Source organism: Python bivittatus, unplaced genomic scaffold, assembly GCF_059951505.1.
Source record: "Python bivittatus isolate LINGU-HERP-01145 unplaced genomic scaffold, Pbiv_v1 ctg000160_np1212, whole genome shotgun sequence".
Classification (NCBI taxonomy): domain Eukaryota; kingdom Metazoa; phylum Chordata; class Lepidosauria; order Squamata; family Pythonidae; genus Python; species Python bivittatus.
This window is the reverse complement of record NW_028277076.1, coordinates 415,131-430,613: the sequence shown is the minus strand read 5'-3', so window position 1 is coordinate 430,613 and position 15,483 is coordinate 415,131. Positions and strand designations below refer to the sequence as shown.

The following is a 15,483-nucleotide window of genomic DNA, read 5'->3' as shown; positions in this document are numbered from 1 at the left end:
GACAAGGAGCCCAGGCATGAGCGACCGGATCGGGAGGAGGAGAAGGGCCGGCGAAGGTGCTGCTCCCCACGGCGTCTCCCGAGGGGGAGGGGGAGCTCTGCGCATCGGAGCGCAGGAGGAGGAATCTCATCCTGGTCGGATCCAGCACAACTGGGGGATCTGCTGGAGGGGAGGCACTGATGGACAGGAAGGTCCACCTGTCTTTTGGCTGTGGAGGTGCAAAACGGGGGGGGTGTCTTTCTTTCTTCAGAAGCTCCCCAAGCCCCTGGTTCCCACTTTCCCCTCATCAGGAAAAGACCCAACCCCCCCAGGAGAAAGTATGACACCCCCAACTCCTCACTAGGAGAAGCTAACAGGTGCTTGCTGATAGCCACCCCTCCCCCTCCTTTCAAGAACAGCTCCTGTGCTTTTAAAACAGGCTTGTGAGGCAGAAATTCAACAGGAGTGGCTACCGTCCCTTACTGCTGCTTTCTGCCCAGAAATGCTTCCCTGGCTGGATGTCTGCTTCTGCTGCTGCTGCTGCTATAGAAATGCAGAGTCCTTGCTGTAAAGAAATTGTGGGAAGTGAAGTGAAGGGGGCTAAATTTGGTCCAAGGGCTGAGGGCTCCCCACCCCTGCTCTCAGCAGCAATGGCTGATGACCATCCCTGAGCACCTGCCCCCTCGACCATCTGTAGCTGGGAACCTGCCAGGGCAGGCTTTCAGACCGCACAGGCATCTTGGTTTCATGGTGTCTCCCGGAGGCCCCCTCCTCACTTGAAGGAGCTACCTGGTCCCTCTGGAGGGCAACGCTGGAGGACTCTGTGGGGCGTCCACCGCACAAGTACCACAAATACAAATAAACCACAGCACATGCCTTGTTTAAAGAAACGACAAATAAACCAGCTTGTCTGGAAGACAACTCACCTGGTTGCCTCACCTTCAGAGCGCCCCAAAGACTCCTGGACGCCAAAGGATAACCTCTCCCTCCTCAGGCCGGCCTGCTCACCAGCAGAGGGGTCCAGGGTGTTCTGGAAGGCCAGGCAGGCACAAAGTCAAGAGTCTGGCCTAAATTCTAGGAGGAACAAATGGGGGCCTTGAGCGGAGCTGGCAATGCAACCTTGGATACCTCCCTGATTCAGACAACAGGTGGAGATGCCCACAAACCCAGTGGGAAGATCTCTCCAAGAAGGCTCCTCTTCCCTGCCTCCCCCGCGCCTTACAAAAGAAAACATGGCTTTGGTGAACATACTTTTCCAGGGCGGCTATTGGCAATTTTAGGCAGTGTCAGCCCCAGTGCCTCTACCTGTCTTGCCCTCCTCCATTCTCCGGGCCCTGTTCTGACCCACTGGCCAAAGGCCAGCCCTTCGTCCTGGGGGAAGGGGCAGAGGTGCGGTGCAGGAGGGCCAGCGGTCCAGGTTGGCGTGGAGCACCCGCTCCAGAAAAAGGCCGCCTGCTCTGCGGGGGCCTGCTCCCCAAAGGGAGGACTCGGTTTACATGGGGCAGGAGGCCTGGGCCCTTATCAGGAAGCAGATCTATTGAAGGGATGGCTGGGCAAACAAAAGACAGAAGCCACAGCCAAACCCACAAAGGAACTGCTGACTCAATCAATTTCAGGGGGAAAAGAGGAAGAAAACTGAAAGTAGAACAGGCGGCGGGGGGGGGGGGGGGGGCAACCAGAGCGTGAGAAAAAAACCAGGCACTGGCCGGCAAAGTGGAGTGGTGCAGTTTCCCAGCCCAAGGAGCTGCTTTAAACAAGAGGAGCGAAGGGCCTCCCTGCGACACCACTGCACAAGACCAAGATTTCTGTGTGGCTCAAAAGGTTGCCTGGCAGGCTCACCTCTGATACCAAAGCAGGGGATCGGTGGCAAGACACTTTTCTCTCGCACTTCCTGCCGGAGGGCTCGCTTGGCAGCCTCTCCCCTTCTGGGTCGACTTTCTCAGGCGTGTGCATGCGCTGTTGTGGGGGAAACGGAGAAGAGGAGGGGGTGCCCTGAGCACCTGGAGCCAAGGCAAGTTGTGCATCGAAGGAAAAAGTAAAATAAACAGCGAAGGGGAGGGCTACGGCTAGCAACCACAGAGCATTCTGAGATCACCATTCCCAGGGCAGGTGGGAATTCCCACAACGGTTCACTAGGGCTGGGGGTGCTGCACTGGGAAACAGCTGGCACCAGATCAGGGAAAGGCCACCAGCAGGACACAGGAGCCCCTGATCCATCAGGCAGGAGCTCCCTCTCCCTCTCCCTCCAGGAAATCTGCTGCTGGGCTGGTTCTCACAGCTCGATTTATCAGATCAGCTAAAGACCCAGGAGTGATCTCTGCAGGACATACAATTGTGAGGAAAATCCCATTCATCCGAAAACTTATTTTCTTCCCCTAGAAATGTATTTTCCTCACACACCGATGATTCTTATTTAGTTTTAGCCTTGGCTCTTTTTCTGCTGCTGTGTGTTCTGCAGAGCCAGCCTGCTGGTGCGCAAACCCTCCCAGCAGGTCCACAACCAGATTACCTCCGGTATGCGCAGATAAGATGAGCTTTTGTGCATTCTGCGCCTTGACTTCCCCAGAGGCTCCCCCATCTCTAGCCCCAAGCTGCCAACTTCCCTGCCAAACCGGTGGGGCGGCAAAGCCCCGGAATCATTCTTGCTCCTCTGCCGCTGAGAGGGAGGAGGGCGGCCCCTTGGCCAGTGTTGAGGGAAAGGCCAGGCGCTGAACCCGCGGGCTGCGTTCACACGCCACGCTCCCCCGAGCCCGGCGGCGGCAGCAGCGCGGACCCTCGCACCGGCTCCCGCAGCGCTCGGCTGGCTAGCGCTGTTGAGCCTCCGCACGCGAAGCGACCCGTGTATTGGCCGGGCCGGCAAACCGGGTTAATTCCAGCTCCGGCCTGTTGTGTGATCTCAGCCAGATCGGGAACTTGGCTCCTTTCTGTATTTTGGCCCCTCCTGACGGCATCAGTCTCGTTACTCGCAATCACTGTGCGAAAGCCTGGCCGTCCCCAGGCTTCGCAGGGGCCGGGGGCCGGAGAGGCGGCGCCCGCGGCCGGCTTGGCTGCCCGTCCTTCCACGTACGTGGGCGCAGAGTCCGGCGGCTGCCTTGGGCCCCTACGGGGGCGCGGGGAGGGGCCGGGGGGGCGGCCTTCCTTGCCCGGAGCTGCGGGGCCCGGGCGAGGGGGCGCTGCCACGTCTGGGCAGGGGGCGCGGGCCAGGGCGGGGGAAGCGGGGTCGCTGGCGGGGGCAGGGGGCCTCGAGGCGGCGCGGCCCAGCTCGGCGGCCCTCCTCCAAGACGGGGGCGGGGCCTGCCCGCAGGGGCGGGGCCGGCGCGGCCTCATTACCGTGAACCAGGGAGCGTGGGAAAGTCTTGCGCCTTTCTTCCCAGCCGCGGGGAGGGCGGGGCCGGAGGACGAGGGGCGGTGCGGGCGCGCGCACGCGGGTCTCGGGGGGGGAGATCGCGCCGCCGATTAGAGCGGGCTGCGCAGCGGCGTCTGCGTTATCGGCGGTATCTGCGCCAAGATCTATGCGAAGGAACGCAGTTTCGCTTATGCGCCGAGAGGAAGTCGTGTGCGAAGTGCGCGGCGGGCAAAGCCACCCCGGTGGCAGGTCTTGGGGGGAGAGGAGCGGCTGAGGAGCCGCGGGCAAAGGAAAGGGCCCCGTCAGTTGAAACGCTAGCACGAAAGGAAAGGACGCTGGGCCAAGGAAGCGGAGAACGGCCCCTCACGGGGACATTTATTTGGGGCGGGCAGCCAGGAAGGGCCCCAGAAGGACGGAGCGGTTCAAGAAAGATGCTCCTGGGAGACCCGGGCCGTGGCCCGCTCGGTCTCTGCCCCTCCACCCGGGCCTTCCCGTGGGGAGCGTGCGGGGGGGGCTCTGGAGGAAGGGGCTGGAAAGGCGTTCCGCCTTCTCCCTCTTCGCAGCTCATCGGTGGGTCGCTTTTTTCCCTACAGGTTTTATTCGCGTGCCCAGTGTGGCAGCTTTGGTCTATGGAGCTGCCCGGAATAGGTATCCGGAGAGCCAGGACACGTTTCCCCTTTCCTCCATCTGATGTATTAATTCAACCCTGGGCGACTCTCCAGTCAGGCCAGACGTGGGCAAAATGGGGGGCCGCGAGCGTGGCGCAAGGAATGCTGAAACTATAGCCACGGTAGACCCTGCGAGGCCCTCAGGCCCGATCAGAAAATGTTCACAAATGATAAAGCAATACAGAATTATTGCCTGTCTGGCTGCGCCTTTGATGTACAGAGAAAGGGAGAATTTATGGCTTGCTCCAAGCAGCCCAAGGCCAGTGCGCCACACCCCCGTGCCCTTTGATTCCTCCCTTTGGCTGGAGCAAAGCAAGTGCTTCTGGGGGTACAGCCGGGGACCGAATCCACAGGCCCGGAGGCTCTGGGAAGCCCTCCCTCTCCCTGCAGGGCTCCGTCCCGGAGGGCCTTCTGTCCTGCTCCGAACCTCTGACGGGCATGTTATTCTACGCACACACGTGAAGGGAAACGGCGGCTGCCCCAGGCGCGTTCGCACACGCGAGAGACCAGAGAGAGGGAAGGCGGTCCTCTTTGGGAATCCTCCTGAGCCGCTTTTGGGTGGTGTCCTCTGCAGACCGACCGAGGCGAGGAGGCCCAGTCGTTCTTCTGTCCCTACTCGTGCGTGCCACTGTCTTTTATGGGCCAAAGCCTGGAAGAGCCGACGTCCTCTGGGATCAGCCAGCCTCGTCTTGAGACGCTCGGAAACCACTTCCCCATGCTTTGGCCGCCTGCCTTGTGGGACAAGGATGAGGGAGGGAAATGAAACTTCCTTCCGGAATTACGGAGCTCCCGTGCCAAGAGAGCGAGCCAGGCCCCACGGTGCAGCCTCCCCACCGGCTGATGGGTCTTTTGCCTCCCCTCGGCGGTCCTTCTCATCAGGACTCCGGAGAAGACCTCTTTGTCTCCCGCAACGGCTGCTGCTCGCCGGGAGTTGCCTGCCCTTGTGGGCACCTGAGCGCCTTACTGGTTGCTCTTTGGGAAGGAAAGTCCGGTCTAAACAGAATATTCGGAATGTTCATCCTCAGCAGAGGCATCTTTAAAGATTTGATGCTTAAAAATAGAAATAGCCCTTTTTAATGCCAACAGTATTGTTCAGCTTCCTAAATGTGGTGGCTTGGCAGGCAGTGTGTGGTTGGAACGAGACTCAGTAACAAGCAGAGCACCTCTGATTCCCTCATTGCCCCGTAGGCGCTGCAGCTAAAAGTCTGAATGCGTAAAAGGCGTATAAAAATACTCCCACCATTTGTATGTTTCTGTCAACCCCAGTAACATTTACACCACAACCCAAACTCCTGTTGTTCAGATCTAAGTCCCAGACAGCTAAATGGGAAGTGCTGGTTTGGCACCGCTTGCCTAGCCCTGCAGACGTCTTTTGTGTCTGCCAGCAGCAGCATCTCCTGTGAAGACAAATGCCCCGGGGTCTGGGATCAGGCCCTCTCCAAGGGGCACGTGGGGCAGAGCACTGAGTCACCAGAGGAGCCAAAAATGAGTCTGTGAAAATGACCGCAGCTGAGAGGAAAGAGCAGCCAACGCGAAGGGCCAGGAGGAGCACGTAGCTGCTGTCCTCCACGCTGAAGGTCCAGATTTCTCAAAGCAGACCGAGCCAGCGCTTTGGGGAGATGGAAGGGCTGCTCTTGCGCTGAAAGGTCATCCCGTGGAATCTCCTGCCAGAAACTCAGAGCAAAGAAGAAGGGGCAGTGGGAAAGGGGGGGACTCACTGGCTGGGACACAAGGGAAACATTTCTTGCTTGCGCTCCTTATCTCCAGAGAAACAGCAGGACCTCTTCTGTGCTTTGAGGGGGGGAGACGTGCACACAGTTGGAGCAAAGGCTCTGAGCGGCACTGCGGAGAAGGGGGATGTGGAATCCCCCAGCCTGCAAAAGAACATTTGGTCCTGGAGTCTGGGGTGCAATTGCTCTGAAGCAGGAGATGCAAGAGGCCTGTTCGCCCAATGTGTGGAATGGATCGTGGAGGACTGGGGTGGTGGGATGTGCAAGCAGGAAACCGATCCCGCCAATTAAGCCCAAGGAGATCAGCTGCAGCCCCAAAAAACACTAGCTTTGGAGGGTTAAAGTTACTCTGAGCAGCTGTCAACAGACTGCTCTGCTTTTCATTTCTTTATTTACGGGTCTTCTGTGCCACCCCATTCACAAAAGACTCCGAGTGGGGGACACACCCAAGACAGCATTCGGATTTAAACAATACATATCGGAAATACACGTACCCCAGGCGCTGCTAACAATCGATTTTATGACAGAGGCCACAGCCCCTCCCCACAATCACATGGGGGGGCAAAAAAAGGGAAGACAGGTAGCGGGGTGATGGCCCCACCCTACCCGCAATGGCTCTGATCCTGATCATACCACGCCAATGTCAAGTTTCAAAGGGAAAACCTAATAAAAACAGGAAGTTGGAAGCCAAGCGACAGCCTCTCTGTGCTTCTGGCTGGCCGGGAAGATGAAGGACAATGGCTGGAAGGGGTCACAGAGCCATCCTGCTCAGGCCAGCTCCATTGACTCCCACCCAAACAGGCTTGTGGCTGAACCAAAACGCCGCCCCACGGGAGATCCCTGGTTCAGTGGCCGAGCCCTGGAAATCCTTTTGAAAATCCTCCTAAAGCGGGGTGGCCTGGCAACATCCCTGCCTACTGCGAGGGATGCTCTGAAAGGCCCTGGGGTCCTCCCTCATTCCTGAGCATGTACAGAGTCCAAGGGACTGTTTGGCGGCAGCCTACCGGCCCCAGCCCAGCCCCGGTTCAGCTCTCTTCTGGCAGGTCCAGCACCTCCTTAAACTGGGAGACCACGTGGCCGAAGTGGGACCCTTCCCAGAAAACTTTACCGCATTGGCTGCAGCAACAGAAGCAGTCCAGATCTTCCTTGGACAGTACCCCCATCGGCACGGCCTCAACTTTCAAACGGACACCGTTGGGCAGCATTGCAGGTTCGTCCCCTGGGCCTGCTGCTTCCAGCTGCTGCCAGCTTGGGCTGTAGGTAGGCTGCGGAGGGGTGAGGCTGAAGCTTTGGGGCTCCGTGGTGGTGGTGGGGCCAGGATCTCCCCAACAGCTCCCTGCAAAACAGAGAGCACACCTTAGCCTTCCCTGCTGTTTGCCACCAGGTCATCTCCTTAGCGGGGGCAACTGCTCCTCAAGACTCCTGGCCTACCCTGGAGAAGACCCGCTCTGCCACGCTGGCTCTCCTGAGAAAGGAGGAAAGGCTGAAGGTGGATCCCTGAACTCAGGCAGGCCCGTGGGCCACGGCAGGAGGGAAGCCCAGGAGAGGACATTGGGCTCTGGGGCAGAGATTTGGCCTCCTCCAGGTTTCAGTCATCTTCTCTCCCAGTGCAAAACATGCGGATTTACTGGAAAGCCCGTGCAGGAGGAAGCAGGCGAGGCCGCTTCAGAGATTTTGAATCCACAGCATGAATATGAAGATTTCTGCTGATGCCTTTTTATTGTGAAATCAACCCACTGCGGCGTGGGAGAGAACTCGTGCTGGTGACTCCGTCTCCCCCGCCAAGCGTTGCCCCCCCTCAAAGGGGGCTCCTCACCCCCCCCGTTCTGCTTCTCCAACTCCCTCCCTTCCCAAAGAAAACCCCCTTTGTCTCTCGGGAGACAGCAAGGAGGTGACCTTTTGGCAAGGGGGCCCTTGCTGGCATTCTGTGCACTGGCCCCGGGGTGGCCTTTTCCAAGGGAGGAGGGCTTTGAAAAGATCTCCTCGGAGGGGTGGGGGGCACGGGATGGACGGGGCTTTACAAGCTCCTCATTGACAAACGGCTACTTTGAGGTTACTTTGAAGTGCTTTTGTATTGGTGACCCTTTGAAGTGTCACTGGTAAGAAAGGCCAAATGGTCTGTTTTCTCCTTCCTGTGTAAAGTCACAACAACACTGCCCCCTCCAGATAGGAGTAATTTGCCCCCCTTCACATGTCATGGATGTAAAAAGCCGTTCGTGATTTCAGAAATGGTCGGAGCTTGTACCTCAAAGGGGGAGGGGGGCATTTAGTCCCATACCCAAACGTCTCAGCTTCCATCAACAAGAAGGCAAAGGGCTAGTCCTTCTGGCCGAGCCAGCCATCTTTCCAGCTGCCAGTTATAGAAAGGCCGCATCCTTTTACAGTGAGAGCTGGGTCCCCGCAGGATGCTGAGGGCAGGTGTGCCTTTGCCTGGGGAGAGGGAGGGAGGGAGGGGTGGTGGGCCATAAAAGTTGCCCAAGTTTTAAAAACACACCCTGGGAGCGTTCTTAGAGTCCAAAGGTCCCGGTGAGCGATGTGCCGATAAGAAGCCCTCAGGAGTTGGAGAAAACAAGGGCTGGGCAAGTCTGTTACTGGGCATCCTCCAAGAGACAAGGGGGTCACTATCCTCTGGGCGAAGCACCTGGCTGATTCAGAGCCTGCTGCTGCTGCTGCTGCAAAGGTGGCCTCTGGCTGGCTGACCAGGGCAGCGCTTTTTAAAATCCCCCCCCCCTCAAAATCCTGTTGCAAAGAAGAGGGAAGATACCTGCAGGCACGAGGGAGGTCTGCAGGCGTCCTGAGGGGGGAAAGCAGTAACCCTTCTGCTTCGGGGAAGGGGCAGAGCCTGTGGGTGCTGCTTCCAAGTTCAAATGGGGCCCTGGAGAGCCATGGCTCTCTGTTCCCTGCTCCCCAGGCTCCATCTGCCAGTTCTCCCCCAGCCCCTATTCTGGCAGGCAGGCAGGCAGGCTACCCAAAAGGCATGTTGGCTGGCCACTGTCTGCGCTTGCTGGCAGGAGAGAGAGGCTGGGATCATCCCCAGGTGGGGGCTTGAAGACTGATGCAATTTGCCCCAGGACCACAAGGCTGGCACTGCAGCCATAGGCGGATCTGTTGGGGCTTGCGAGAGGATCCTGGCCAAAACAGAGGAGAGAAAGATGATGCGCTGGGTCTCAGAAAGGGGCGGGAAACGATCCCACGGCCTGGGAAAAGCCTGTGCAGAGCCCCAGGTGAAAAATTCAAATGAGTAATTATGCCACAATTAATTGTCCTCTAATAGCATGCAAGCGCAGTTCAAATAAAAATAAAGAAGTGGGCACAGGAAAATGCAGGCCTGCGGTGGGTTCCAGGGAGAGCAGCAGCTCAGCCAAGCCAGGTTCAGCACGAACGCTTCCCAACGGCTTGGGGCAACTGCTCATTTTTCCCTCCATCCATCAATTCTCTGGGCGAATGGGGTTCCTCTAAAACCAGTGGGAATTTGGGAGCTCTTGCAGCACCGCTTCCTGAGCAGTGCTCTGTCTCGGCCATCTTGCTCCCTCCCACAAGGCAGTGGGGGCTTCCCCACCGGGAACCCTGCAGTAGCATAGCCAAACGCGCTCCGCCGAGTCCCCGAGCCAGCCTGGCCGGTGCATCTGGGGAAGACTGGGGGAGGCCCTGGCGCATCCGATTGCAAGGCCAGAAAATGCGGAGAGGTGCTCCAGAAGACAGGTCGGTAGCCATTTTGCTACAAATCAGTGCCAGACGGGTGGGCACGTGGGCCTGGCTGGAGCGGGGAGAAGGCTGGCTGTGGAGTTGAGAGAAGCGGGCAAGCGGGTGCCTCCGTCCTTCTGCTCTGACCCCACTTTGCGCCCACCGCTCTTCCCGGAAGCCGCAGAGGACAAGCAGGAGGGTGCTTCTTGTTCTGTTGTGGGAACGAGGCGAGAGAAGCCAGAAAGCAAAGGTTCTCTTGTTCTCAAGCCTTTTCTGGGAGAAACCTGTTCAGCCAGCTGGGTCAGTCACAGCGGCAGCAACGGGGAAGGAACAGAGGAAGGCTTCAGTAAATGGGGTGGCTTTCCCCCTCTGGCCGTCTCGGGTTCTTGGGGCGGAAAGGAGAAAAGGGAACCCCGCACCTTCCTGCCTGCCCCCAAAGCTGCTGCCTCCCACGCTTCCCTCTGGAGGCACCGGGGGACTGGCACAGGGCAACAATAGCCCACCACAGAGAAGCCGCTTAGGTGCATCATTAGGGCGGCTCAGTAATCCTACAATTCACTTTCAGGACAGCCAGAAAGGTGAAGTTCTCTCCTGCCTTCTACTTGGGTTTCTGAAGCGAACGGTCAAGGAACGGAGGCAGCAGATCAACTTCCCACAAGGGGCCTGACCAGGTCCAACATGGCCTTCCCCCTCGCTGGCTGCAGGGCTTCACCGAGGATGCCGTAACCCGCTCAGATGCCTATCCCGGCTTCCATGTGGGCTAGAATTGTTGCAACGGAAGTGAAGGGCGGACACGAGGCTCAGGGCCTCCCTCCATACCTACGTCCCCCACCCAGCAGCCACTCTGCTTCATCAGCTGCGCCATCCTCTCCTTCGAGACCTTCAGGTACCGGCTGCAGTTGCAAACCTGTTCGGAGAAAGAGACGAGGGAAGGGAGCTGTCATGAGCACCCACTCCCAGGGCACGGCAGGCAGTGGGAGCGGAAGCAGCCAGCGTTGCCCAAGGACCGTGTGGTACGAAGGGAGACAGTCCAGGAGCTGGCGGGGATCCCGGTTGGGTGGCTTTAGCCAAGCGAGGGCAGCCCTGAGCGACCATCTCTCCAGGCACGGAGAGTTCAAAAGCCAGGCCAGGCAGAGACCCGGCCACCAAAATGGCTCTCTGTAATCTACTTGATCCGCAGCTTTGCACGCGCACACGGGCACACACACACACAGAGCCTTTATTTCCCTTCGAGAAGGGAAGCTGAGCAGGCGCTGGGAAAGGAACCCCTTCTGTGCCCCGGGGGGAGCCAGGTCAAGACCCCGAAGGCAAGGCTAGCTTTGTGCCTGGGGGCAGCGCTGCCGCGGGGCCGCTCCCCTGCCTCTGGCCTCCTGGAGCCCCGGCAGGGAGGGTGCAGCTCCCATCCTGGATAGCTGCTCTGTGGCATCAGGCCTCAATCTCCCCAGGAATCTTTACTCACCTGCACGGCAATTCTTGTTGCCAAACATTGTTTTCTGGGAAGGGAAGGGAAGGGAAGGGAAGGGAAGGGAAGGGAAGGGAAGGGAAGGGAAGGGCAACCCTGAGAACGACTCTGACCATGGGAAGAGGCTGATTTACTCTCTTTGCTGAACCCATCCCACTTGGAATGCAGGAGGGAGCCTGCACCCAGGAGAGGTGGTGCAGCCAGAGCCGGGCCAGGATCCCTGGGAACGCTTCCCAGCGCATGTTGTAAGGATGACACAGCTTCTGCCATTCCGATGAGAAAATCTCTCAGGAGGCTGGGCTGACTGAAGGCGACACCTCGTCAACCCAAGGTGCACGCAGGTAAGCCGTTAGGCAGGCGTGGCCTGCGAAGGCCTGTCAATCGCAGCAGCTCATGCGGCTTGCATTGGAGGAGGCGGGCGCGCAGCAGCTTCCCTGCAGTCACGCATGCCCCTTGCCCAAGCTTGGGGGTGGGGAGGAGCCGGGGAAACCCCAGCAGCTTAGCAGTTTCCATGACAGACACCTAGGCCCCATCTTATCATTGCCACATCACCAGCCCCAGGCAGCTCCTGGGAACAGAGGACCCCGTGCAGCAGCAGCAGCCCATCTCCCAGAAGTGGGGCGCGGTGGGAGCTCCCTTCTGTGTTCTGGCTCTGGGAAAGCCAGCAGGATCTCAGCTGCTCCCTCTAAAGCAACTGTAGATCAGAACCGGCCCAAGCGACAGATCTGCAAAGGTCTGAAAACAGTTCCCTGGAGCCAGGACTCCAGTTCCCTGAATCTGAAAGCAAGGCAAGGCTGTGAACGTGGGCAAGGAAAGGGGCTGCACGCAAGTCAGAGTGCCCGTCCCCCAATTCCAGTTCTAGGAAACCTGACTGAAATCTACCAGCAAGAAACCTTCTGACAACTCAGGTCAGGACCTGAGACTTCATTTCTGTTTTCAGAGCAAGCTGCCATCCCCGAGAAATCTGCGTCTCCGCCCAAGGACCACGAGCCCCTAAATGGGACTGCTGAGCAAAACTGGGACCCCGGGGCTGAAACGGGCTGCCCCCTCCTCCCCTCTCCTCATCCTGGCCTGGCCTGGCCTGGCCTGGCAGGAGTGGCCGTGGGAACCCGGGCCCGCTGCGACTCCTGAGCCTCTGACAGGCTGCTCCAGGAGGGTGGCAGCCAAGTTCCGCTTCTCAGGAGGCCACGAGAGCCTGTCTGGGGTTTGGCAGTGACTCAGGCTGAGCTGGCAAGGTTTGCCCGAGTGTGGGAACTGCAGCGGAGCGCTTCCTCCTCCCTGAGGGCGTGCTCACCTGAGTGAGGGCACCAGCGCAGCGGGTAATTCTGAGCCTCTGTGTCTCAGAATGGGCCAGAAGTCTCCCTTCTCCAGGCGGCATCCGGGGATGCCAACAGAAACCCTCCAAGCACAGCATGGCAGTGCTCCTGGTTCTTTGTCCCCAGAATGTGGCCTTTAGCCTGGACATGGCTGTTCCTGTGGGGATGGTGACAAATAAATAGCTGGGGGAGGGGAGGGGAGGGGAGGGGGGGAGGCCACCAAGGACTTGCCTACACTTTCAACACGTTCTTGGGATGCTCTGCTGAGGGCGCGGGGTGTGGGAATTAGCCGTGTGGTCAGCAATGCTTGGCTATGTCTGGGCCACGACTGCCACGCACACATCCTCTCTGGTTCCTGGAGCAGAGGTACAGCTTTCTAAGGGCTTAAATGCTCCAATTTAATTTCAAAAGCAGAAACTAGATTTGGGTTGGTGGGCCAGGTCAGCTGTTCACTGCCAAGAGGCTCTTGTGGCAGCCACTGGACTTGCCTTCACGTTCAGCCCACGTGAAGAGGGCATCGTAGCAGCAACTTTCCAACCCGGCCTTCAACATGGCTCTGGAATTGTGTCCCAGCTGGAGTTTTCCTCCCAGGAGAAGAGACTCTGCAGATGCAGGTTTGGGTGTGAGAATATGCAAGGCATGAATCTGTTAAGATTCTATTCTGTGAATCAAACAACCCTGGTTTTTCAACAAATAAATAAATTAAGCCAAACCAATGACACCATAAAGCACTAATGAAGTTTAGCTGAGGAATGGAAAATTCCCGGGAAGTGCGGCATCCCTGGAAGACCCCCTGCTCTCATGATTCTGGGATCTCTGCCCCCTCCCAGGAGAGTCAACCAGCTCGCGGTCCTGCAAGTCCAAGCTGCCTGGCCTGTCGCCCCTTTTGCCCCCCAGCTGGGAGGTGGGCTTCCCTTGCAGAGGGTCCAAACTCAAGACCTCTGGCATGCTGAAGACCCCCAGAGGCACAGGCCCAACTTTCATCTCAGCTTGGAGAGTGGAAAAAGGCCCAAAGAACAGATCGCTTTGGTGCTTTCCTCCTCGCTTGTCCAAGGCCAGGGCAAGCAGACAGTTACACGGGGTGGAGAGGTCAGGGACCCAAACCCAGCATGGTCACTGGAGAGACGGCTTGGAGAGCAAAGGCGGGCCAGCCCCCAGTCCCATTTTTGTAAAAGAAGGGACGTAATAACATCGTCCTACCTCAATGACTATGAAAACATACACGCATGTGTACTAACAGCTCCACCACCAAACATTTAATTACATTCAGTGAGCTTGAAAGGCTGTGGGGTTAATATGGCTGCCGCTGTTTGACCCCAGCAGCATCTTTATTCAGGCAGGCTGCCTCTGAAAAAGGCTGATTGCTCTTCATGGACCTCTCTTCTTCCCTGTGTTTATGTTTTGCTCCTTCACTTGCTCTCCAGTTGTTGCCAGGATGAAAGGGAAGCCAGAAAGGGAATGGGGGATGCTTTTGGGACGGTGGATTGGGGAACAAACCCCTACAATTTAACAAACCAGCAACCAGTGTCTGCATCCTTCCCCCAACAGGAGCGAAGACCAGCCAAAGAGGCACGCTGGTCGCAGCTGGTCTTTCCCAAGACCGGGGGACCCATAGGGGCTGCAGCACAAGGTGGTTTGGGGCCAGGCTTCCAAGAGCAGAGATCAGCCAGCCTGCTCTGGAGGAGCCCAGCAGCCTTGCCGCCTCCTCCCCTGCTCCCGTTCGTGGATTAGTCACACATTTCTGGAAGACTTCTCATGCGCTTAGACATCAACGCGAGCCAAACGTTCACACCCTGGTGGCTGACTGCTGCATTTTCTAATCTCAGTTCTGATTCCCCAAACAAGCCCCCCAAATGGCACTTGCTCTCCTCGTTCCCCACGCCCTGCCCTGGCACAAGGGGTTGGGAAAACAAACCACAGAGGCGGCATTTCCTGAGCCCTGTCTCTGCAGCTGTGGGGCACTGCCAGGGGACCTGAGAAAGGGGCCAACTCATAAGGGTCGAGGGGAGCATGGGAGGGGGTGCCTGGCCCCCTCTGGCTCTTGAGTGGCCCTTCTTACCCTGCCCCCAACCCACTGCTCTGCCACCCAGACGGGCCCAAGGGAAGCTCCTGAGGGACACCTTTAGCACCCCCTGGAACAGCAGCCACACTTTCCGGGGGAACAGGGGGCCCTCTGCCCCGAGTGGACCCCAGCCTTTTTTTCATGCCCTCTTCCCTTCCCATCGAGAAACACAAGGTTAGGAGGGGGGACAGAGGTGCCCTTCTAGTGCTGTGTCCAATCGCCTGGGGAAGGGGAGACCGCACACAACAGGTGGTCCTCAGAAACAACGCCCTGCGTCAGCTTCTCTACCCCGCGAGACCACGCTCTAGGAAAGACGGGGGACTGGCAGCTGCCCGGGACCCCTTGCTTCCTTGGCTCCTGCATGCCCTCTGCAACGTGGGTGCACCAAAGGCCTACCTCACCTGGGTGCTGGGAAAGCAAAAGCCCCAAGGAGACCTGCCAGAGCTGGCACAAGAATCCAGAGATCTCCCAGGAAGCCACACCACTTTACCCAACTGTTCGGATAGAGCATTTAAAGTTCCCCTAGAATTAGGCTCGGTGGAGACCGCCGCCCTTTCCACAGCTCCTGGAGCAGGGCTTCCCCAGTGCCCAGAAAAGCCCCAGTGGGCTGAACAGGGACGGGGCGGCAGACCCCGCCAGAGCCCGTGAGTGCCATGTGCCCCCTCCAGGTGGGAGGGGGAAAGCACCCACAGCACCAGCAGCAGACCTCTACGTTCCCAGCCCAGCCACACCCAGGGTGCCCCACACCTGTCCCTGCCGGGCCTGGACCGGGCTCCCTCGCCAGTCGTGCCCACGCTTGCCGATCCGGAGGCTGCACTGCCAGCTGGATCTCCTGGGCCTCCGCTTCCCTGCTGCACACGGGGGTTGCATGTGGGCTGGTCAGGGACCAGACCCCCCTGCCCGGCAAAAGCAAAGGCTTCAGAGTCCAATTAATGCCTCCAAGAAGCCCCCTCCAGCACTCGGAGCAAGAAAGCAAGGCCCGTTCTTGCCACAGCCACCGAGCAGCCTGCATTCATAGACGGACTGCATCTGGTGGGGGGATCCTCCGACACCTCTGTGGCAAAGAGCCCTCTAAACCGATGGTCCCTGCTGTGCTGGTGGCCGTCCCTTCCATCAGCTGAGCCTGCTGCTGAAGGAGGACTTTCTTTGCCCCTCCTGCCAATTCTGCCCAGGCCCCTGCAAAGCCGAGGAGCAGGTGGGCTTCCAAGGGCCAGAGAGTGACCAGGGCGAGGACTG

General features: G+C 58.6%; 1 protein-coding gene across 1 annotated transcript in view; it reads right to left on the bottom strand.

Annotated features, from left to right (window-relative positions):
- Nucleotides 1-6,061: 6,061 nt before the first annotated feature.
- Nucleotides 6,062-15,483, bottom strand: part of EXD3 (exonuclease 3'-5' domain containing 3) — a gene marked incomplete at its 5' end in the record, with an annotated part of 51,590 nt that continues 42,168 nt past the window's right edge. The window contains 2 exons of the mRNA XM_088147261.1: nucleotides 6,062-7,059; nucleotides 10,227-10,314. Of these exons, the coding sequence (XP_088003387.1) occupies nucleotides 6,749-7,059; nucleotides 10,227-10,314 (399 nt within the window). The remainder of the gene's footprint in view (nucleotides 7,060-10,226; nucleotides 10,315-15,483) is intronic.